The sequence below is a fragment of the Erythrolamprus reginae genome, chromosome 1 (assembly GCF_031021105.1).
Source record: "Erythrolamprus reginae isolate rEryReg1 chromosome 1, rEryReg1.hap1, whole genome shotgun sequence".
NCBI classification, from domain to species: Eukaryota; Metazoa; Chordata; class Lepidosauria; order Squamata; family Dipsadidae; genus Erythrolamprus; species Erythrolamprus reginae.
The window spans coordinates 89,024,356-89,049,619 of record NC_091950.1 but is presented as its reverse complement, the minus strand read 5'-3'; the positions used below and the strand labels follow the sequence as shown (position 1 = coordinate 89,049,619).

Below are 25,264 nucleotides of genomic sequence, written 5' to 3'. Positions count from 1 at the left end.
ATGACCCTTGTGGCTTCTAGCTAAACATGCCATAAAAGCACTAAATTGATAGTCTTTTGGAAATATTGCTTGATACTTCGTTAATCCACTTCTGTTAATACTGTTATCCAGCTAATTTGTAATTTAATTCAAGAGCCATGGAGATTGTGGGGAAATCAGCAATATTATACTGTGGAGTCGAAGGCAGAGAACAAAGGTATTTTGCCAACCGAGAAGCAACAGATGTAAACATTTTAAGAAATCCAAGCAGATTTGCAAGAATCAGCAGGAGCGCAAAATAATTTTTTGGGATATAAGTATATTTGTCCCACTTTTAAGAACTTTTTTAAAATTGCAAAATCTCAGAGACTGGTTTTACTTAATATAAAGATCCCAAGCTGGAAAAATGATCTAAGCTGATTCGTTCTCAATTATTGAATCTCACATTTGCTGAAATTGTAACTGCATCAACACACAGTCAAAATGTATTCTTTTGCAACTAATATTGCAAGGAAAATATTTGGGACTACATCTCCAGTGACTTATCTATGGCTTAAGTTCTGATTTGAACAAAATTACCTGGTACATAACTTTAGCAGATGCCAATTGCATTCACTCTGTTTGTTTGTTTGTTTGTTTGTTTGTTTGTTTGTTGTGCTGAAGGTATCATTTGAACATTTTTTTAAAAGTTAAGTTTTCTTATCTATTAGCTAATTTAATAGTGGCTATTTGCTTACTGGAATCACCCAGTATTGTATCAGGGCTAATTTACATATTGGTATTTGCACAAAATCATCAAAATAATTTGCCAGAAGAAAATAAAATGATCCATTTCAAATAACTTTAACCAAGATAATCTTAAAAGGATTTTTGTTGCTTTGATTATTGTTACACAATTTGATATGTTGTACCATTTTGGTCATAGGGATTACATACCCTATTCTATTTTTTTTTGTCAAACAGTATCTGCCATGCAATCTTTTTCTAATATACTGTATTTGGTTTAACCCAGGGGTAGGCAAAGTTGGCTCTTCTATGACATGTGGACTTCAACTCCCAGAATTCCTGAGTTAGCATGATTGGCTCAGGAATGCTGGGAGTTGAAGTCCACAAGTCACAGAAGAGCCAACTTTGCCTATCCCTGGTTTAACCAAACAGCATTAGGGATATAATTTGTCACATAGCTGATTAAGAAAGGGACTAGTTTGTATGAAACTGAACCTCAACACTGTTTTCAGAAGGCACCTATTGTAAGTGCAGTAGTCCCCAATCTTTTTGACGCTAAAGACCAGTTTCGTGGAATACAATTTTTCCGCAGACTGTGGGTAGGGGTTGAAGGTTTCTGTTTCACTAGCTCACCTGCTGCTTATCTCTAGCTCTGCAGCCTGGTTTTTAACACTGGTAAGTACACTGCTCAAAATAATAAAGAGAATACTTAAACAACACAATATAACTCCACGTAAATCAAACCTCTGTGAAATCAAACTGTCCACCTATGAAGCAACACTGATTGACAATCAATTTCACTTGCTGTTGTGCACATTCAACGTTGTACAGAACAAAGTATTCAATGAGAATATTTCATTCATTCAGATCTAGGATGTGTTATTTGAGTGTTCCCTTGATTTTTTTTGAGCAGTGTATATGGTTGGTTGTACATTTTTACAGTAACACTATTAAGCTATAAAATATTTTACAATAAGGCATTATATTTTCTAATGCAATCACATATCAACTATATTTCTGTTGTTATGGGTGCAAGAGACAATTTTTGTTGAAGTATACTGTGATTGACTGGGATAGATTTTGTACTTTTTATGCTGCTGGGGCCAGACTTTTAGGCAAGTTCTGCTATTGATTGGTTTTATAATTGGGATATGTTGCTTATCCTGGCTGTCATGGATTATTGTTGTGGGTATAGGTTTTAATCTTTCTCCCTGTACTCCACCACCCTACCCCCTCAATGAGCCACTGTTGTGAGAAGAGTGGTAATAGATTTATTTATTTATTTATTTTATTTGATTTGATTTGATTTGTATGCCGCCCCTCTCCGAAGACTCGGGGCGGCTAACAACAATAAAAAAGACAATGTGAACAAATCTAATATTAAAAATAATCTAAACAACCCCAATTTAAAGAACCAATCATACTTACAAGCATACCATGTATAAATTCTATAAGCCTAGGGAGAAGGGAAAATTTCAATTCCCCCATGCCTGACAACAGAGGTGGGTTTTAAGGAGCTTGTGAAAGGCAAGGAGGGTGGGAGCAACTCTGATATCTGGGGGGAGCTGGTTCCAGAGGGTCGGGGCCGCCACAGAGAAGGCTCTTCTCCTGGGTCCCACCAAACAACATTGTTTAGTCGACGGGACCAGAGAAGGCCAACTCTGTGGGACCTAACCGACCGCTGGGATTTGTGCGGCAGAAGGCGGTCCGGGAGATATTCTGGTCCAATGCCATGAAGGGCTTTATAGGTCATAACCAACACTTTGAATTGTGACCGGAAATTGATTGGCAACCAATGCAGACTGCGGAGTGTTGGTGTAACATGGGCATATTTGGGAAAGCCCATGATTGCTATCGCAGCTGCATTCTGCACGATCTGAAGTTTCCAAACACTTTTCAAAGGTAGCCCCATGTAGAGAGCATTACAGTAGTCGAGCCTCGAGGTGATATTACAATAAATAAAATATTTATTTATTACAATAAATAAAAAAATAAATAAATAACTGACTTTTTACTGCATATAGTTACACAAGTGACCTGTGATCATCCTTGACGTGTATTCTCCAGCGGTGTTCCTTTCTACTACAAATAACACATATTCCTTGCGTGTCTAATCATACTTGGCCAAATAAAGTTTCCTATTCTATTCTGTTCCATTCTACTTTCTCATTCAAGTTTGTCAAAAATGTACCTTTCATCACTGTAATTGAATCCATCCACCTTGCAACTGACTGTCCTTTTCTCTTTTAGCCTACTTTTCCAGAACTATAAACTTCTCCAGAAAGCTAGCATATCATGTTTCCAGAGTGTAAATTGGCATGGTCATTTGAGTCTTGAGTAGTAATTCCGAATTGACTTGTACAAGAGCCATAGTATTCTCAGTAGTCTTCTCCAATAGGAAAGTTCAAAAAGATGGCTTGTAGCACTCTGATCTCTGATTAAGACGTATCAGAGAATCTGAATATTTTTTCCAATATCACGTTTGTTATACAGTGGAACCCCGACATAAGAGCTGCTCTACTTAAGAGCAACTCGAGATAAGAGCTGGGAGGGGAGAGATATTTTTGTTCTACTTACAAGCCCAAATTCGAGATACAAGCGCCAAGGAGCTGTCTCCTGAAGCCAAACGCTAACTTCCGCGTTCGGCTTCAGGAGACAGCTGCGAAGCGGCGCGCGTGTTTTAAAAGGTTGCAGCCGGCCTGGGGGGCTCGGGGGGGTGCTTGCAGCTTTCTTTCTTGCTCTTTTTCTTTCTCTCTTTTACCTTCCCTTCCTCTATTTCTTCTTTTCTTTCTCCTTCCCACCTTCTTCCCTCCCTCCCTCCCTTCACTCATTCCTCTCTTACTCTCCCCTTTCATAAGTTTCCTTGCTTCCTTCCTCTGTTCCTGTCCCTTCCCCCTTTCTTTCTTTCTTTCTTTCTTTCTTTCTTTCTTGCTCTTTTTCTTTCTCTCTTTTACCTTCCCTTCCTCTATTTCTTCTTTTCTTTCTCCTTCCCACCTTCTTCCCTCCCTCCCTCCCTTCACTCATTCCTCTCTTACTCTCCCCTTTCATAAGTTTCCTTGCTTCCTTCCTCTGTTCCTGTCCCTTCCCTCTTTCCTTCCTTCCTTCCCACCCTCCGTCCATTCATTCACCCATTCCTCTCTTGATCGCTTAAAGCCGGTCCCTGGTGCAAAAAGGGTTGGGGACCTCTGTCCTACAGGATTGGGTGGCAGAGAAGTTGAACATATGTAAATTTAAAAGTTTAAGAAAGTTTACAGGTTAAGTGAAAGAAACTTCATTATTCATTTATATGTACATGTACATTTCTTCATTAAAAACATGTCTTTCTGCATAATTTAGACTAACTTTGTGAGTTTTTTGAGGGCTGGAACCAATTAAAATTATTTACATTAATTCCTATGGGGAAAAGTCGTTCGAGATAAGAGCTGCTCGACTTAAGAGCCCAGGTCCGGAACGAATTAAACTCGTATCTCGAGGTACCACTGTATTAACAAGTGCTACTGTAGTGTATTACTTGACTGCTAGTTCTTTTATTGTTGAGAGTCAATTCCAAAAGATAGAAGCTACCTATCACATCAGTATCATCATTGCCAGTTCTAAGTTGCTTTTGTCATTAGTTTGATCTTCATATTTAAACTTACATTTACTGCTTCTTGATTTTCATTATTAGAGCTTGCATTTCTCCATTGCATCTGGAAGGAGAGTCCAACATGGGTATTACTCCAATCCTATTGGTAGAGACTGAGTTAAATTTACATATTAACTAGCACCGCCCCCTCTGCTCTTCCCATGAGCCAGTTTTAAAAACTCAGTCAATGAGTAGAGACATACTGAGTTGTAGCTTAAGAAAAATAATAGTGACTAAATTGTTATTACCGGTTTAATCCTCTTTTCTTTGTTTTTCAGGAATGAAGACAAGGAGGATCCAGACGGTCTGGGGTTTCAGCCCTCAGCGGGCAACACCCCCAACGTTCCTCCCCAGGGGTTTTTGTATTCCCCCAGTGGGAACACCCCGTAGGGGAGCGTCCAGCCTGGGGGTCCCTGGCCTCCGAGGCCATACCAAGGCTGTCAGCCGAAGGTGGGGAGGTCCGCCCTCCCCACTAGGAGGCTAGATGCCGGCTCGCAAGCAGAAGCCGAGCGCCTCACAGCTGATGAGGCAACGGAACGGCGCGCCGCTGGGAAAGCCGCCGCCGCCGAGAGCTCCGAGGCCAGCAGGACCGAGCGGAGTCACAGCGAGGTGACAGGCCAGCCCCCCGAGGAGGCCAGAAGAGGCCCCAGGGTCGGAGGACCCGGACGGCAGCCCACGGAGCCGCGGAGGCTGGGCGCCGCCATTTTGGGGGAGCGCTGGTGCGGCGAGAGCGTCATTGGGCGCCAAATTGACTAGCGGTGAGGCGGAATTTGGCGCGAATGGGCTAAGACGCCCTAGTGCGCAGGCGCAGAGCCCGGGAGACCGAGGGCGCCATTTTCTCTGGCGATTCTGACGAGGTGGGGAGAAACAAACCACCGGAGGTCAAAAACCAGGAAAGCCTTAATACTTAACGACTGGCACTTGTGAGTACCATGGAGGAGAATCAAGGGAAGGATCCCCCAAGCTCTCCTGCCCCTTCCAAAGAAAAGGCCAAGGGGAAACCTAAGGAGAAGGCCAGGGGCCATTCCTCTGCCTCATCTACCTCCATCAAAGAGGCTGAGAAGCGCATTAAGGCGCTAGAGAGAAAAAGTTGGAGGCAGCTTTGCAATCATCCCCAGCGGGGATTCCTCTGGCTCAGAGGCATTCTGCAGATCCCATCTCACCCCCAACCACATTCGGGCCTACAGGGGCTGAAGTAGAGGGAGATTGGTCCCCAGACCGGCAGTTCCAACCCCTGCCTCCGAGCATGCCTTCGCCCAGCACATCCTGGGTTAGACCAGGGTCGGCAGGCCCTGCGGGACTGAGCTACCAGGGGCCAGCAGCCACCTTCACCCCCACAGCAGCAGGCTTACGAGCACAACCGGGGGCGTGGCAAAATTTGCCCCCAGATCTGCAAGATCTCATTGTAACTGCGTACTCACAAAACATAGCCGGGGCTCAACAATACGGTAGACCCCCTCAACAAGCCACGTGTTCTTGGTCGGCACCGCCCCCCTCGGGTTTGGGGTCCTTGTTGGAGGAACAGGATCAGTTTGAGGACAGTGACCCGGAGTTTGGGTTTTCAGAGGATGAAACTACACCAGATCAGACACCCTCTGTTGGACTATTCAAACCTGCATTATTCCGGACCTTGTTATCTAAGGCCAAGCAGGTCATGAACCTTCCGGGCGCTGCAAAAGCGGCAGAGACCGCTGAGACAAGCCAGACCTCGGCCTCGCTGCTCGAGGAACCTCAACCCGAGTCCGACCACTTTCCCGCTTCCGGCATTTTTGTTAAAGGCATAAAGAGGCCTTGGCAGCAACCAGCAGCTGCACAGGGGCCTTCCAACCTCGAAAGGAAATTTTACACCTTTGACGAGGAGGTGGAAAAGCTGCTTGAATTTCCCCCAATCGACCAACCAGTGGTGACACTTGTCTCCAGTGCCTTAGTCCCCTCGGAGACCGGGGAAAGCCTCAGACCAGAGGAGAGGAAAGCGGAGACATTGCTGCGTAAGTCACACTTGATGTCCGGCTGGGGATTCAGGGCAGCAGCAGCCGCATCATTTATCAATCGAGCATCACTAATGTGGATCAAGGAGATGCAATCCCGACTGGGACCCGAAGATGGACGTCTCCGCCAGGACTTAAGTAAATTATTGGCGGCGACCGAGTTTTCGGCGGACGCTACTCTTCACGCGGCCAAGTTTTCCACGAGGAGCATGGCAACCTCGCTGTCATCACGCCGGCTTTTGTGGCTAAGAAACTGGCAGGCTGATCTTAAGTCTAAATGGCGCCTAGCCTCCGGACCCTTCCAGGGTTCCACTCTCTTCGGAGACTTGTTGGAAAAGGTACTAGTGGAGGACAAGGATAAGAGGAAGGTTCTTCCCAGGGCCAACAGACGACCAGATAGACGGTTTACTCCGTACTCAAGGCGTCAGTCCTTTCGCTGGGATCCTACCACTTCCAACCAGGGCCAGCGCTCCTTTTCCCAGGGTCAATACAATCAGACCTATAGGAGCGACCGCGGATCCTTTCAGGACAGACCGAGAGGCTATCATCAGTCCAGAAGACCGTTTCGCGGCAACAACCAGAGAGGGTTCAAGCGCACGAAGTGACTCAGCGGCCCCCCAACCCTTGGGTGGCAGACTTCAGGGCTTCAGCGCGGTCTGGCAATTAACCTCCTCCGACCAATGGGCCCTAGCCACAGTCACACACGGGCTCAAGCTGGAGTTCCTCCAACCACCGCCCAGCCGCTTCTTACGCTGCCCGTTAATAAAGGACACTATAAAGAAACTACAGCTACGCAGGGAGATCACCCACCTGCTCGATATACGTGCTATAGAGCGAGTCCCGCAGCCGGAGGAGGGCAAGGGGTTCTACTCCATGATTTTCATCGTACCCAAATCCTCGGGAGGCTGCCGGTTGATCCTCAACCTCAAGCAACTGAACCTCTTTGTAAGATACCGAAGGTTCAGGATGCATTCGCTGCAGACCATTCTCGCTTCCATCCGGAAACAGGACATTTTAACATCCATCGACCTCAAGGAGGCATACCTGCACGTCCCCATCCACCCGGAACATCGCAGGTTCCTCCGATTTTACACCGAGGGACGACATTACCAATACAGAGCAATGCCGTTCGGCCTGTCATCGGCTCCACGGACGTTTACGAAGCTCTTGGACGTATTGACCGCCAGTCTAAGAGCAAGATCCATCAGACTCATGGCTTACCTGGACGATATTATCGTTTTGTCCAGGTCCAAACTGGCGGCAGAGAAAGACCTCAACGAGACAATCCGTACACTGGAACTCCATGGCTTCACAGTCAACGTGGAGAAAAGCCAGTTAGTACCGACCACCAGGCTCCTACACTTAGGAGCAATTATAGACACTCAAGAGGGCACAGTGTCGCTCTCACAGGAGAGGCAAGACAACATCAAACGTTTGATATCCAGTGTTCAGCGGGGACCGGTTCCATTCTCACTGCTTTCAAAGATACTAGGAACCCTGGTCTCCGCCATTGGCATAGTCCCCTGGGCCAGGTCCCATATCAGGACACTGCAGTGGTTCCTGCTTCCTGCTCAAAGGATCAAGGTGAGCCATTGCCACAGGACGGTTCATTTACCCCGGAAGGTCAGAGACTCATTAAAGTGGTGGACGTCTGCCGCGATCAGCAGAGGATCCCCCTTCCAAACGAAGGATCAGATCATCTTGACCACCGATGCCAGTCTCACCGGATGGGGTGCCCACATCGGAGCTCACATGGCTCAGGGCCTGTGGACGGCAGAAGAACTGTCCTCCGTCAATATCAATTTTCTAGAACTGAGGGCAGTGTTTTTAGCCCTACAGACATTTGCACCCTTAGTACATCAACAGCACGTGTTGGTTCTTACGGACAATGTGGCGACCAGGGCCCACTTGAATCATCAAGGGGGTACACGGTCGCAGCGCCTCATGGAAGAAACAGAGGCGCTATTCCGCTGGGCCGAACAACATCTACGGTCCCTAGCAGCGGAACACATCGCGGGAATCAGCAATACACAAGCGGATTGGCTGAGCCGGTCCACGTTGGATCAGTCAGAGTGGAAGCTGGACCCGGTCATTTTCCAACAGGCGGTAATGAGGTTTGGTCTTCCGACGGTGGATCTTTTCGCCAGCTACCAGAACACCCAGCTTCCAAGGTTCTTCTCTCGATTCCCACAGCCAGGAGCGGAGGAAATCAATGCTCTCCGGACACCCTGGCCGCCCGGACTACTTTACGCATTTCCGCCGACGAATCTCATACCGCGAGTAGTGGAGAAGCTACTGCGAGAGAGGGCGGAGGTGCTGTTAGTAGCCCCACACTGGCCTCGACGACCGTGGTTCTCCGACCTGGTGGCACTATCGATGTCACCCCCTTGGAGGATCCCGGATCACATGATATCCCTCAGCCAAGGGGAACTCCAACATCCCGATCCCCAATGGCTTCAACTGACCGTTTGGCACTTGAACGGGTCAGGTTACGAGGATTGAAGTTACCAGAGAAGGTCATAGACACTATGCAGGCTGCAAGGCGTCCATCTACTTCTCGGATCTATCAGACCACATGGGCGGCCTTTTGCAGTTTCTGTGACAAACAAAGCATCAACACTGAACAAGCATCGGTCATTACAGTTCTGGAGTTTTTGCAGACTGGTCTTGATCGGGGACTAACACCCAATACTTTGAAACGACATGTGGCGGCTCTCGCGACCATGATACGAGTGGAGGGAGTTCGCTCCTTAGCTTACCATCCTTGGGTGAAGGATTTTCTACGGGGAGCAACAAACCAACATTCTCCACCGATCCGGAGGTTCCCTTCGTGGGATCTTACATTGGTTCTCAGAGCCTTGACCAAGCCACCGTTTGAACCTATGAGATCTATACCATTGAGGACATTGTCAATTAAAACAGCCTTCTTAGTGGCCGTTACATCAGCAAGGAGAGTGTCAGAGTTAGCAGCCTTATCGGTGCGACCTGACCTTTGTGTCTTTTATCCAGACCGAGTAGTGCTGAGATTAGACCCTTCATTCATTCCGAAGGTCAATTCAGAGTTTCATAGGAAACAAGAATTAATTCTTCCAGACTTTTGCACTCACGGCAGTCACCCATCGGAATTAAGGTGGCATAAGATTGATGTACGCCGTGCGGTCAAGATTTACATTAGACGCACAGAAGCTTTTAGAAAATCGGAAAAGTTGTTTGTTTCCTTTGCTTCAGATAAAGAGGGACTTGGAGTGTCATCAGTGTCCATTAGTCGTTGGATCAGGGAATGTATTGCGGAGGCATACAAGGCCCGTAATCAATCAGTACCAACGGGAGTGACTGCTCACTCAACGAGGAGTGCGGCGACCTCGGCGGCTTGGACTACCCAGGCGTCCATAGATGACATCTGTAGAGCTGCAACGTGGTCGGCACCTTCAACGTTCATAAGACACTATAAGTTGGACTCCTTTGCCTCAGCAGAGGCAGCTTTTGGGAGACGTGTTTTACAAAGGGTTTGCCTATCTCCAACGTCCCTGACAAGACCTTCTCCCTCCCATGGGCCGTAAATCTCTGGTATATCCCATGTTGGACTCTCCTTCCAGATGCAATGGAGAAGAACCGTTGTACCTACCTGAACGGTCTTCTCAGTGCACTGGAAGGAGAGTCCAAACCCACCCAGTTTAGTTTTGGGTACAGGGACGCCGGAGTGGTCAGTTATCAGTTAAGAGTTGTTATAATAAAATTTGGTTATCCTCTTACAATGGTTTCTTTCGTTTTTAAAACTGGCTCATGGGAAGAGCAGAGGGGGCGGTGCTAGTTAATATGTAAATTTAACTCAGTCTCTACCAATAGGATTGGAGTAATACCCATGTTGGACTCTCCTTCCAGTGCACTGAGAAGACCGTTCAGGTAGGTACAACGGTTCTTGCCGCTATCAGGACCAGCGATGGGTTGCTAATCAAACTTATATGCTGCCCCACTCCTGAAGGACTATGGACGACTTCCAACAAAAAATATTAAAAACAATTTAAAATACTTAATTAAAACCCTAATAAAACCATACATATCTTTCAATATCACTCATGGATGGATCTGAACAATATCACATTCGGTCAATGGCCTCAGGCCTGCCGGAAGAGCTAAGTCTTAACAGCTTTGGGGAAAGCCAGGGGGGGGAGAGAACTACGAACTGGTAGCAGTGGGAGGCTCCCACCCACCTTGGATCTGTGCAAGCATGCACAAGCCAGTAACAATGGTATTTGCAACCCATTCCTGATCAGAATAGTATAGAAAGCCCAGGTTACTACTGTTTCTTCTTCCGGTATCAAAACCACATTTATCAAACTCGAATCTAGCTTCTTTCAGCACTTACTCAATAAACAGTTTGAATAAATATGGGGGAAATGTGTAGCTTTGCCTCACTTTTTTTGCTGATCAGAAGACTGTTTCACCATGTTCTATCCAAATTTTGACTTTCTGACTTTTTATATGAGTTTTGCACGAGGACAGAGAGATGTTTTGGGATTCTCATATTTTAAGCACATTCTGCAATTTGATATGATCAACACAATCAATCTGTTCCTATCAATGAGCTACATATCTGATTATTTTTTGGCTTCAACATCTGACATGTCGCTTTCCAAGCCAGACTCTAATCTGTGTTGGATGATTGTAGTCATTATTTTCCTAGTTTATAAAAATAACATAATGTACCCAAAGAACAGAAACACTGCCTGCCCTTGCGGCAAGGGCAGAGTTGACATTTGGGTAATGTATTTCTCTGCTGCCTTTCATGGAACTCTCCAAAATGTACTTTCCCCTTTTTACTGATTTGAGTTAAAATATTCACAGATTCTCAACCATACAAAATTAGGAATGCAAATATCTGCTGCAGATTTTTTTTTTCTGGATATTTATTGAATGTGGAGAAAGATGGTTTAGATTATAGATGTAGCCATAGATTTTTGTTGCTTGTCAGACTTGTTCAGTGTTGCAAAATTTTCAAGAGTTTTTTGTTTTTGTTAGCTTGCTTTGCTTTGCATTTATCACTTTTATAAAAAAAACAAATTGAATGTGCAAATCAAAAATAGAAGTGGGTTGGGGTTTTTTTTAGGGGGTGATATTTCAAGAATGTTCAGAATATAAATAAATCTTGATTATGCTGTATTGCATGTATTTTTAACAAATGTTTTAACATTGTTGTTTACCAAATATAATGAATACAATTGCTAAAGCATAAGGATAGAAACCAAGAGACTGTAGATTTTAATTCTGCTTTAGGCATTAAATCTAGCTGGGTGACTTTGGGACAGTTATCGTCAGCCCAATTCTCACAGGGTTGTTCTTTGTAGGGATAAGAGGAGAAAGGAATATTAGGTATGTTCACTGCCTTGAGTTTATAAAAATATAAAGACCAAATATTAAGTGAATAAATAATCTAGTAACTATTAAGACATTTCTTAACTTTATATTAAAGTAAACTTTAAAATGCTAACATTGTATGTCCTTTTATCGAATAGCTCAGTTAAAACACATTTTTTAAAGCTGTTATAAATCCCTTGTTGATTTGAAACCTGGTTAAAGACGCTATTTTCATATTCTTGTAGGCAAAAAAGCAATTCAGCAAGATTTTTTTCTGCAATCCTTGGAAGCATTTTCCCCTGTGTCCCTGCAGCCTGCTTCATAGGGAGTAGATTTATAAAAGAGAGTGGATACTGTTCTACAGCTGGTTTTACTTTTTATTGTTGTGATGAATATCTGATGCTGCTGATGTGGCAGTTCACATACAACGTGATATTTTTGATGATCATTTTATAATGCAGAATTTGGAACTGTTTGTATTGAACAGATTATCTCCTGGTTCTGATGTCTATGTCACGGTGTCCTCCATTGCCTTAGCAAGATCACAGCAGTGTCGTAACTCTCCAAGCAATTTATCATCCTCAAGTGAAACAGGTTCTGGTGGAGGGACATACAGGCAAAAATCTATGCCAGAAGGGTAGGCCTCATATGTGTTTATTGCTATACTCTTACTATTTTAATTTGTGCTTTGGTTGTTTTTGCTTGAGAATCTGAAGAGGAAAAAAATATGGATAGTTGGTCCTATAACAAGTATCATTAAAATCATGGCTTCTCTGTTCCTCAAACCACAAAAAATAGGTAAAATTAAAGTCTAGTACTCTGGTGTCTTGATTTAATAGTTTCTTGTATTGCCATATCTATTATTATTATTATTATTATTATTATTATTATTATTATTATTATTATTTATTAGATTTTTATGCCGCCCCTCTCCGTAGACTCGGGGCGGCTCACAACAACAATAAAACAATATACAACAAATCTAATAATTTAAAAGTCATTAAAAAACCCTTATTAAAAAGCAAAAACACACACAAACATACCATGCATAAACTGTATAGGCCCCGGGGGGAGATGTCTCAATTCCCCCATGCCTGACGGCAGAGATGGGTTTTAAGCAGTTTACGAAAGGCAAGGAGGGTGGGGGCAATTCTAATCTCTGGGGGGAAATGGTTCCAGAGGGTCAGGGCCACCACAGAGAAGGCTCTTTCCCCGGGTCCTGCCAAACGACATTGTTCAGTCGACGGGACCCAGAGAAGGCCTAACCAGTCGCTGGGATTCGTGTAGCATCTGAAGTAGCATCTTGAAAAACTATATCACTTCTTTGCTGAAATGTTAAATAAAACATTACACATTAAAACTTTGCTTAAGAATGTTTTTCTGCTTTTGCTGAATGTGTGTACACACTAACACAAAAAAAAGATATGTTCAGAACAATCATATCAATGTATTTTCCCAAGTCCCAACTTGTCTATTTATTTTCTATAATTTAATAATTCATCTTCTTGTCATCTCCCTCTTCAGATATTGCAGATGTAACTGGCAGTGTTACATATCTTCATTCTTGGCATCTGTCATACTCTTGATTAAGCTCAGAGGCTGCAATTGAAGCCAGTTTAAACTAAAAGCAGTTGTGGCCATATTGTGTTACTAGGCAGATTTGAAGTGTAGTGGGTAACAAAATGTTTTATTAATTATGAATGGTAGCCTCTTAACAAAAATAGGAATGTGAGCATATAAGACAGCTAATGTGACTGGAAAAAAATGTCATAATGTTCTTGAGTTATACAATTAAATTCCTACCTATAATTACTCAGAAGCAATAGGTTTCTCACAACTGTCAGCATCAAAATTTTACTGTACAAGTATATGGTATCCTTGTACTTAAATATTCAGTACTTAATATTCTTAAAATCTTGTTATCCTTTAAAAGGCCAACAAAAATAATTAAGAATCTGAAATAAAGATTACAATCCTGAGGCTTTTTGATTAGGAGAAATGGTTAGTACAATAAGGAAAAAGATAGCCTTGTGTGGAAGAACTTATTAAAGAAGTGTTTTCCCTCTCACAAAATTAGAATCTAAAGCTAAATGATAATAAAATAAGAGAGATAAGATAACAAACACTACACACACACACACCCCAAAAAATCCTTCTTTGCATAACATAATAAATTTCAATGTAGGAATTTATGTTCTTATGGACAGAAAAATTGAGGATAAGATTGAATAGCTACTATTCATAATAGTTGCATGTTGCCTCCAAATCCAAGGCACTGTGACCTGCAATAATGGTTATTGCTACCAAATGGTAGGAAGGGCCTATAACCATTGTTGAATCTAATAGCATTCTTATTTTCCTAAATCATTTTATGATACCTTGTTTAATCACTGCCATCTGACCAACAAATTCTTTACTATTAGCTTTGTCTTTAGTCTACTTCTCTGTCAACTAACTTTCGCCCTCTATCTCATTAGACAGAGTAATTATTGCTGAAACTATGAACCTTAGGGTGGTATATGATTTTTGCAAATCAATGATACAATTGAGTATAACTAACCATTTTGGAATTGTTGAACTGATTGTAGTCCAATACTTAGAAAACATCTTTGAATGATATTTCCAATATGCAGAGTGGAATAACTGAGATTCCTTTACACAGATTTGGAATGAGTAGAAGATCTCCTGCCTCCATTGATAGACAGAACACAGATACTAGTGGCAGTGGCAAATCTACCCCAAGTTGGCAGAGAAGTGAAGATAGTATTGTTGACCAGATGGGTGAGTATTTCTTTCTTGCATACAGTGATACCTCGTCTTACAAACGCCTCATCATACAAACTTTTCGAGATACAAACCCGGGGTTTAAGATTTTTTTGCCTCTTCTTACAAACTATTTTCACCTTACAAACCCACCCCCGCCACTGGGATGCCCCGCCCCCGGATTCCTGTTGCCAGCCGAAGCACCCGTTTTTGCACTGCTGGGATTCCCCTGAAGCTCCCCTCCATGGCAAACCCCACCTCCAGACTTCCGTGTTTTTGTGATGCTGCAGGGGAATCCCAGCAGGGGAATCCCAGCAGTGCAAAAATGGGTGCTTCGCTGGCAACGGAAGTCCAGAGGTGGGGTTTCCCAGCGAGGGAGCCTCAGTGAAATCGCAGCATCGCAAAAACACAAAGGTCTGGAGGTGGGGTTTCAAGGACTTTGGTGTTTTTGCGATGCTGCGATTTCACTGAAAACCCTACCTCCGGACTTCCGTTGCCAGCGAAGCGCTCATTTTTGCGATGCTGGGATTCCCCTGCAGCATCACAAAAACACAGAAGTCCAAAGGGGAGCCCCAGGGGTCCTGGAGGGGAGCCTCAGGAGAATCCCAGCAGTGCAAAAATGGGCGCTTCCACTGGCAAAAGGGGTGAATTTTGGGCTTGCACGCATTAATCGGTTTTCCATTGATTCCTATGGGAAACATTGTTTCATCTTACAAACTTTTCACCTTAAGAACTCATCCCGGAACCAATTAAGTTTGTAAGACAAGGTATCACTGTATATTCTATTCCTTGTATCCCAAGGGGACATTGGCAATCCATTTCTATGCAATAAACATTTATATTTTTTGTTTTTATTAATCAGAATGAATGATCGTAATATGTATGCAACATTGGATAGCATTTCTTTATTAGAAATAAAATGTCTATGGGGAATAGATGTATCATAATAGCCCAGTCCCTGGAGTGCTTTCACAGATAGTTGTACTATAGACATACTTGGCTTTATTAATGTTTATTTATTTTAGCCCATGTACTTTGTTCTGGTTCATCAGTTTATTTTAATTTTCATTATGTTCCTTTCTGATAGAAAAGGATATTCAGATAATTGTTAGATAGGCTGACAATAATGTACAAATGTAAAAATGAAAAATGAAATCTGTATTTAGTCAAGATATTTTCTTCCACTAATTAGTATGTCATTAGTTAAGATTTTAACTGAAATAAATGCCCTCAGCCATACAAATTCTCAGCAACTGATATTTATTGTTGAGTCTTTGTATGGAGTTTTCAGCTTCCAGGCCCGGTTCTATAGGTGCTGTACTTGGAGTTTCTTCCACTTGGAAAAACTATTTCAATCACATCTGCTTTTTAATTTTTTTTATTGTAGTGATGATAAAATGTGAGATTTTTTGGAATAAATTTGCAATTCATATGTGTTATAGTTTCAATATTAACTATCATAAAGTTCTGTTACAAAAGAACAACTTTCAAATGTTTTAATTAAAAAGTAAAGATAAGCAATTTCGTGAAAAAAGGACTAAGTACAATATTATTATCAGCCTCTCTTAGAATAGGTTTTTGTTGTTGTTTGTTTTAAGACAAGTACCAAACCTAAATAACTCTGTTTTTATCATTGTGAGTTATAGTCAGCTGACATAAACAGACCATCTTGCTAACAGAGGCTTATTTTATTGAACAGTAGACAAGAATCCATTTTGGGCAGCTTTCCGCTCCCCTCTTCATTTCTTATTCTGCCCTTTCTATTAAAATGCAGAAAGTGGAAAGTAAAAAATGTTGCAAAAAATAATGGTTGAAAATCCCCTCCCTTGCTATTCCATTAAAACAAGCTTCTGCTAGGGACAAATGATACACAAGTGGAAAAACACTAAAATAGATACAGCCTGATAAAAGCAAAGAATTTATTCTTCAGATTTAAGTCAGCAACAGTAGAAAACAGATGTTGTGTTCTGCTTCTGGTTCTTATAGATTGGCAACAGTTTCCCATTTTTTAAAAAATGCCAGGCAATAGATTTTGTAAGTCTCCTGAATGAAAACACCACTATTGTATGCTATATTACAGAAGCAACTTGCCATCTGCCTGCAATGTCCAAAGTGTTGCCATCTTTCAGAGAAAGTCCAACAGGAAGGTTGATGAGGCAAGATCCAGTAGTTCATCTATCTCCCAATAAGCAGGGCCATGTAAGTTCATCTTCTGTTTTTATTCAAGATGCCTTAATTAAAGTTATTGAGATAAACTGTCTCTTAAAAAATTGTACTTTTCTCAAATTATAGTTGCTTTTCAGAGTACAAATATGCAACCAATATATATATATACTAATATTATATTATTATATAATATAATATAATCTCATTATTATACGTATAAGATGCATTAATGGAAATTCTTCCCTTCCAACTCAGGCAGAGTTTTGCTTCAAACTGTAATATGATATGTGCTATGATCTGCAGATCTTTTCAGAAAATAATAAAATAAAAATATTGATATCTATTAGTTCTCTGTTAATATAACTAATCCTTGCTTAATGACCCTAATTGGGATTGGTAATACCTTTGCTAAACAAAAAATCATGTGGCCACTCCGCTTAGTGATAATAATTCGGGAAACATCATGACAAGAAGCCTGTTAGAGTTATACTATTACAACTCCCTAAGCTATGGGGAGATAGTTTGAAATATATTCAGACTTGTAAAAATTCAGAGAAAATTCTAGATTTATACGTTACATATTAGAAACAATCCCATCACTTAATTTGGGATTACAGGTAGTCCTCCATTTATGATCACAATTGATCCCAAAATTTCTGTGACCCCAGGACACTACAACTGTCACAAATATGAGTACTTGCCAAGTGTCTGAATTTTGATCACTTGACCATGGGGATGCTATGGCTGTAAAGGTTAAAACATCATGTCACTTTTTTCAATGTCATTATAACTTCAAACTGTCACTGAATGAACTGTTGTAAGTCGAGGACTACCTATCAAATATTCATGAAATCCCCCCCCCATATTTAACCATTTTGTACTTTTTAAGCATATTATGAAAGATAATGCATTTAAAGACTATATTAAATTTGCATGGTGATAAATTTAAATTATACACTTTAGAGAACACTGTGAAGGCGAACCTTTGGCATTAGCCATATCTGAGGGTACATGAGGCATTGCCCTATGTCAGTTCCAATGCGCATGACCAGCTGATTTTCAGGTTTCCGGAGGGCGGGAGGAAGTCATTTTCACTCTCCTAAGACTTCAGGAAAGCCTCCAGAACCCGTGGACTGCAAAAAATGGGCCCAAAGGGCCTACCAGAAGTTTTATCTCCCAACTTCCTGTAGGCCCATTGTGCTGTTTTTCACCATCCACAGCCTAGGGAGGGCAAAAAACAGCGCAATGGGCCTACTGGAAGTCCGGAGGCTTCAGTGAGGTCTGTAAGCATTGCATTATGGGTACGGGTGCGCGCGCACACAGCTTTTTGGCACCTGGGGAAAAAATGTTCGCCATCACTGTTATAGGTTGATACTTCTCTAATGGTATATAGAGAAGAATGTTTCTCATTTTATGTTTGTAGATGGTTTTGTATATTTTTCCTTATTATATAATTTCAATAATGTGCAGGACTTTATTATGTGCAGGACATCCCACTTCGACAAAATGTCGAATTTAATTCAAAATCTTGTCTGTGTCTTATGTATAGTCTGACAGCCACTACTCCAGCCACTCGAGCAGTAATACACTGTCCAGCAATGCTTCCAGTGTTCATAGTGATGAGAAATGGTATGACAGTGGAGATAGGACTGAATCAGAGCTGAATAGTTACAACTACCTTCAAGGCACTTCTGCTGATAGTGGCATCGATACCACTTCATATGGTCCCAGCCACAGTAGTTCAACCTCTCTGGGGAACTCGGCAACATCTCCCCGATCAGGACTCGTAAAAGAAAAAGTGGCATCGCTTTGGCACAGTTCCAGTGAAGTGGTCTCCATTGCAGACCGGACTTTAGAGAAAGACAGCCACATGATGGACAGAAAAACAGAATCTTCACTGAGCTTGGACATCCACACTAAAAGCCAACCAGCCTCCAATCCTCTAACAAGAGAAAACAGTGCTTTTAGCCTCAGTGATGCTGTTTCCCATTCAAGGTAATCTTTATAAAAATTATGTGTCTGAAGTCTCTTTCTAGATATTTCTAGCAGCTTTTAGAAAATAATTATACACATTAGCAGCTTGAGCAGTTTGAAAAAGAGAGGCTGTGAAGAGAGTTTGAAAATGCAAATATGTTTGCTCTTTCTTTTAGTGGATGGTGAATCACTCCATCTATTATAGGAATTCTTAAAACAAAAGTGTCTACAATCATTATATGAAATTTATATATTCTGCTTTTGGAATGGCTGGCTATAATACATCTATATAATAATATTAATAATACATGCGTATACTAAATACTTTATGTGGTAAAATTATATAATAATAAAATCTTCGTTTGAAGTGTAAATTTTATGATGGGTCTTGGCATTAATATGGAAGTGGCCCAACATTGCCTTCTTCTCAAGTATTTTTAATTTTTCAATCTACCCTACATTTCTGGGAGTTTTGGTGGCCTTCCACCTGAGGGGAAGTGCTTAGTTTTTTTACATCAATTACATGCTACATTATTGCTATTTAATAATACAGTGATCCCTCGAGTATCGCGAGGGTTACGTTCCAAGACCCCTTGCGATACTCGATTTTTCGCGATATAGTGGTGCGGAAGTAAAAACACCATCTGCGCATGCGCGGCCATGGAAAAACATGGCCGCGCATGCGCAGATGGTGGAGTTTGCGTGGGTGGCGGGGAAGACCCAGGGAAGGTTTCTTCGGCCGCCCAGCAGCTGATCTGCTCGGCAGCGTGGCAGCAGCGAGGAGCCGAAGATCGGGGTTTCCCCGCCGCCCATGCAAAGGGGAAACCCCGATCTTCGGCTCCTCGCTGCTGCCACGCTGCCGAGCAGATCAGCTGCTGGGCGGCCGAAGAAACCTTCCCTGGGTCTTCCCCGCCGCCCACGCAAAGGGGAAAGCCCGATCTTCGGCTCCTTGCTGCTGCCCGCCTGCCGCTCGCCCGCCGCCCGCCGCTCGAGAGCAAGAGGGGGAGAGATAGAGAAAGAGAGAGAAGGAAAGAAAGAGATGAGAGAGGGAGGAAGAGAGTGTGAGAGAGGAAGAAGCAAGATAGAGAAAGAGAGAGAGAAAGAAAGATGAGAAAGGAAGAGAGTGACATCATCGGGTGGGAAAAACCGCAATATAGTAAAAAAACCGTGGAGTATTTTTAAATTAATATTGATGTCACTTTTGAAAAATCGCGATATAGCGTTTCGCGAAGATCGAGATCGCGAAGATCGAGGGATCACTGTAATGTTATATTTGAAATACTACACAAAAATCACAATTTATTTTTCAGATTACTTGTGAATTATTGATACCCTATCTAGGAATTATAGAAAGTGATTGAACAGAATGGTTGAACATACAGGAATTCATCTGTTACACTTGAGATTGTAGAAGACATTAGTAATAGTTAACGTACAGTAGTCCCTCGCTATACCGCGCTTTACCTACTGCGGCTTCACTTCATTGCGGGTTTCTGAGGAAGCCGATCGGCAGATTTAAACAGCCCGCGGAACTCGATCGGCGGGTTTTTCAAAAAAAATAAAAATCTAAAATTGTAAATAATGTATTTAAATACTGTATCTAAAATAAATACTGTGTGGGAAGGGTTTATAAACACTTAAAACAATGAAAACTTACCAAACAATGACAATATAAATACTTAAATAAGTACTATCAGTCGATAAATTCCCCATCGCGGATTTCACCTATCGCGGCCAGGTCTGGAACGTAACACCAGCGATAGGTGAGGGACTACTGTATATCCTAACTGACAGTACATAATATCATGAATAAAGACTCGGTAAAATAAATAAGTCCTTGGGGTGGTGGTGTTTGTACCACTTTTTAGAAAGTGGAAAGAGCTAGTAGTGTTCATTGTACACCAAACTGAGAGCAGTCCCAATGTCAAATTTGATTTATGGCTAACTCTTTTAAAAAACTTTGTACTTGTGAAACTGTGATGGTATTGCAAAAACTTTGCTACATTTAGCTGGACTTCACTTCTCAAATTCTTGTGACAAAATTACAATTTCTGACTGCAACTTTTCCTACTATTTGGAGAACTTTGCGAATGTAGTTAGTCATTCATTTTATGTTAAAATCAGTATTTTAAATAATGTATGTGCTGATAATGCATTGAATGATGATTTTAAATTATAAAATGTACTACCGTGTTTTCCTGAATATAAGACCCTTATATTTTTTGAACTCTGAAATAAGCGCTTGGCTTTATTGCCACACACTCAGATGTCCGATTGGGCTTATTATTAGGCAATGTCTGATTTTGGAGAACACACGGTAGCTGCACAACATTTCCAAACTTAGAATAGAATAGAACAGAACAAAACTGAATTGAATTGAATTTTATTGGCCAAGTGTGATTGGATACACAAGGAATTTGTCTTGGTGCATATGCTCTCAGTGTACATAAAATAAAGGATAAGTTGGTCAAGAATCATAAAGTGCAAGACTTAATGATAGTCCAGGTATAAATAAGCATTATTCATCCTCTGGTCAAACCATAGCATCTCTATCCCACCATTAAATTTAAATACCGTAAGCTGTTCAGAAAGTTATAGGCTTGTCAGCTGTAAAAATTGTCTTAACTGGGGCAGCCTGAAAGCTCTAATTTCCTGCTGGAAATTAGGGTTGTAGCAGCTGGAAGCCAAAATGAATTTATTTGTTTACCAAATAATTTGTTTTGATTGCCAAATTGAACGACCCCAGAAGTGTCTACATTAAAATCTCAATAAAATAATCAAGATATAAAATGTAAAAATATTCAACTTCATAAGAAGGTTCTAACGCATTCAGTTCTTCTTGTGAGGTCTCCATAGACCACAGTTTGTCCATTGTGGAAACAAAATACTAGATTTGATTGTTTCTAAATTCATAACATGAAAATAAGTAATTTATTGTGAGTAATGCGGCAATGCTAAGTCATCCACTAGTATTTATCTTTAGAAGATACTTGAAACCTGCATGTTAGATGATAATCTGTATTTTATTGATGCAAACACTGCTAGTTTGTAGGGAAGCAGAATATGTTATGGCATATTTCTACAATTAGTTAAATCCTGGAATTAATACATTTTACTAAGCATTAATATATATATTTAATAAATCTTATAATTTTTTTGGATATGTTAGGAGCTTCTTGCCTGTTAAATTCAGTGTGTAGAGCTAAACAATATGATACAATGGGCATACAAAATCTCTTAGCATTGATCCTTGCTTTGTTAGAACCCTATTGTATTATGAAAAGAAACAAAGAACTTTTATAGATTTTGGAAGAAGCTTCAGTATTTCAGCAATTGGACCTAGCTGCTCTTCTAGAAGTTATCTATTCCAAAGAAAAAGTCTCATCCATTCTATCATTGCCAATAATATAATTAGTGTCTCTCTTAAGATATTGTCTTTTATCCAAAGGAAGGATGGAATATGTCTCTTTGTTGAACATCTACCATAAGTGAAAGTGAGTGATTCTTTCCCCTTCTTGTAACTCTTTCATCTTCCTTCAAAATGTGCTTGGGGAAAATGGTTTCATTTTTGCAAGGTGCACAACAACAACAAAGTAGAAAAGCAAGTAGAATGTTCTGTGGCAAGGTTAGGACTTCTCCTGTGAAATTGGCATCCTTTTTAAAATTAAAAGTAGTCATATACTGCCCAGAATTGTAAATGTGATAAAGAACCTATCTGTATCATATATTTTTTTGGGCCAACCAATGACACTACTTACATATAAGTAGAATGGCCATTCGGGGGAATAAAATGTGTGTGTGTGTGTAAATTATTTCATATTTTGTTAATCTTGCACGTAAGTAAGTGCTGCTAGACTATCATAATTTGCTTCTCTCATTACGATTGGCTCTAAGAATAGATTAGGAATAGATTAGTGAAGGCCAGGTTTTATTCTTCTGTTTAAATAGGTTGGATCCTTCATTCGAAGATTGTGAAAGGAAAGCATATAACAATTGTATTCTGTGTTACGGAGGGCAATTTTGAAATTAATTGCGTGCAATGATGTAAAGTTACACAGTTAAGTCAGTTTTGTCTTTCTTATGCTTCTTTCCCAGTACCATGGGTTCCCGACATTCTTCCAGCTCCATTGTTTTCACCAGTGCCAGAAGTTCACCTAAGGAAGAGCTTCATTCTGCCACACCCCCACAGTTAGCACCTTCTTTCTCCTCTTCTTCCTCCTCCTCTGGTCCTAGAACTTTCTACCCACGTCAGGGTGCTACTAGCAAGTACCTGATTGGATGGAAAAAACCTGAAGGGACAATAAACTCTGTGGGGTTTATGGATTCAAGAAAGTAAGAGCATTTTGGTTCTATATTAATGGGTATTTAATGGGTGAAAAGGCCACTTTGTATTTTTCTCATGGAAAACTTTTAAGAGGGTTAAAAGGAGTAGCAATTTAAGCCAATTGAAGGGCTTTTTAGAAGAAAACCTCCCAAGAGATTTATTGTCTGCTTTTCATTGAAGTACAACTCAAATCATTGAATTAAAACCATTTAATTAATTCAATGTACTTTAAAAATGTTCCTTTTCTTTAGTTATTTCCTTATGGCAAACATTTTTTTAATTAGCTCAAAAACCTAAAACACCCCAGTCAACGTATATTATTATGATTCTCCCCTGCCCACCCTTCCAATTTTAAAATCGTATTGCAAAAGCTTTTAAAAGGTAAGATCTCAGATTATCTCAAGAGGAATATTTTCCCCCTAAACTAAGTGAAATTAGAAGCATTTTAAAACATTATTAGTTGGGCTCTACAAATCTTGATTTGGATTTCCAGGAAGGAAAAGTATGTTGCCACCCTTCATTCTTTCTATTCAGAAACATTGGAACACATGTAGAAATCATCTAATTTGTTCTAAGTTGTGTATAAATTAATTAAAAGTGGGGAGAGGGGGAGATCAACTGCTTTTTCCTCCAAACCACAGCACAATTGGAACTACAGGGAGAGAATCTTAGACCTGGCCCATCTCCGACATAGCGAATGGATATGTAAAGCCCTTTTGTTAACATGAAGTAGAACTACCCTACTTAATGCTAATAACCCTTTGATTAAATACAAAGAGTAAGATAAGCAAAGGAAATCAAAGCATTGATGTCTGACAAGTAACTTTAAAAACATTCAAATGAGTTACATGTGTTAACAGTAACATTTTCCCACTTACCCTTTTAATTTTTATTCAGAGAACTTGTCTGTTGTCATATTAATAATGCAATTGTGTTTAGAGCCAATTTGTTATTGAAATTAATCATACAAGTAAAAAGTTAATCATAGATCGTTATTAAAAATATAGCAAGATGAAAAGAATGAATTTGATCTGAGTGGAAGTGTGCGTGAAAATCCTTTGTCTTTAAAACAAGAGGAAAAATCAGAATGTTTCAGATCACTGAGATCCATGTGGTTTAACAGTTTCCGATATTTTGGCGGAAACAAAATCCACAGATAAATAGAGTAAGGTTGGTGCACATCATCCCCTCTATTCTTTCCTCCTCACAATGTATATTTTGTTGCATCCCAGCAAAACCTTCTCTATAATTTCCCTGGCATTTTCCCTCTTCCGCTCAGGTACCACCCTTTTATGGCAGCCAAGCATATTCCATTGACCTACCTTTCAGCCCTCCCAGGTAACCCAACAGGAAACACAACTCGATGAACTAATCCTACTTTATTATAAGCCTATATTAACAGAATCTTGCAAGTCTGAAACTACAGACTTCCTGCTGTCACTTTTCATTGCTTGTTTCTTTCTCTGGCCTCTAGGAGTTGGGAGCTCCAGCCTCTCTTGTCTGACTGTTTCCTAGGAAGTATCTCTTTCCCTCATTTTCCAAGGTCATCCACACATTCATTACACCACCTGTCTCTTGCAGTTTCTTTCCAGCATCTTCCTTTATCTGCTTCCTCTCGGCTGCTGATGCTTTTGCCTCCCCGATCCTTCAAAAAATCACTTCTGTTTGGATCAAGCAGTCTTGTTTTAACCGCACTTTTCATTTTGTGCACAGACCAGAACTCCCAGAATATGTCCAATTAAGTGTGAGCATGAGCCACTTAAAACCACTTCTTCCATACATGGATGAATATACAGTGTTCCCTCGATTTTCATGGGTTCGAACTTCGCGGAACGTCTATACCACGGTTTTTCAAAAATATTAATTAAAAAATACGGTTTCCCCCCCCTATACCATGGTTTTTCCCGCCCGATGATATCATATGTCATTGCCAAACTTTCATCTGCCTTTAAAAACATTTTTTAAAATAAACTTTAATAAATAAACATGGTGAGTAATAATCTAAATGGTTGCTAAGGGAATGGGAAATTGTAAATTTAGGAGTTTAAAGTGTTAAGGGAAGGCTTGTGATACTGTTCATAGCCAAAAATAGTGTATTTACTTCCGCATCTCTACTTTGCGGAAATTCAACTTTCGTGGGCGGTCTCGGAACGCATCTCCCGCGAAAATTGAGGGAACACTGTACACAGAGAACAGTTTTGCACCATCATTAGTTCTAGGTGGTCAGAGCAATACAGATGGTATCTAAGTCATGATTTCCAGGAATAATTACTTAAACTAAGGCCAGATGTGAACATGATGAGCGATATAAAGTAGATAGCAAGAAAATTTCCGACAAAGTGGTCTTCTGTATGTGTGCGTATC

The 25,264-nt window shown here is 41.0% G+C and overlaps 1 protein-coding gene across 2 annotated transcripts in view; it reads left to right on the top strand.

The window, feature by feature from the left end:
- SIPA1L1 (signal induced proliferation associated 1 like 1) overlaps window positions 1-25,264 on the top strand; it is a 187,161-nt gene that overhangs the window by 145,456 nt on the left and 16,441 nt on the right. The window contains exons 13-17 of one of the 2 annotated variants that reach the window (XM_070758535.1): window positions 12,161-12,310; window positions 14,336-14,454; window positions 16,517-16,635; window positions 18,152-18,597; window positions 22,672-22,908. In XM_070758535.1, coding sequence (XP_070614636.1) covers window positions 12,161-12,310; window positions 14,336-14,454; window positions 16,517-16,635; window positions 18,152-18,597; window positions 22,672-22,908 — 1,071 coding nt within the window. The remainder of the gene's footprint in view (window positions 1-12,160; window positions 12,311-14,335; window positions 14,455-16,516; window positions 16,636-18,151; window positions 18,598-22,671; window positions 22,909-25,264) is intronic. The other variant, XM_070758544.1, reaches the window with a different exon arrangement.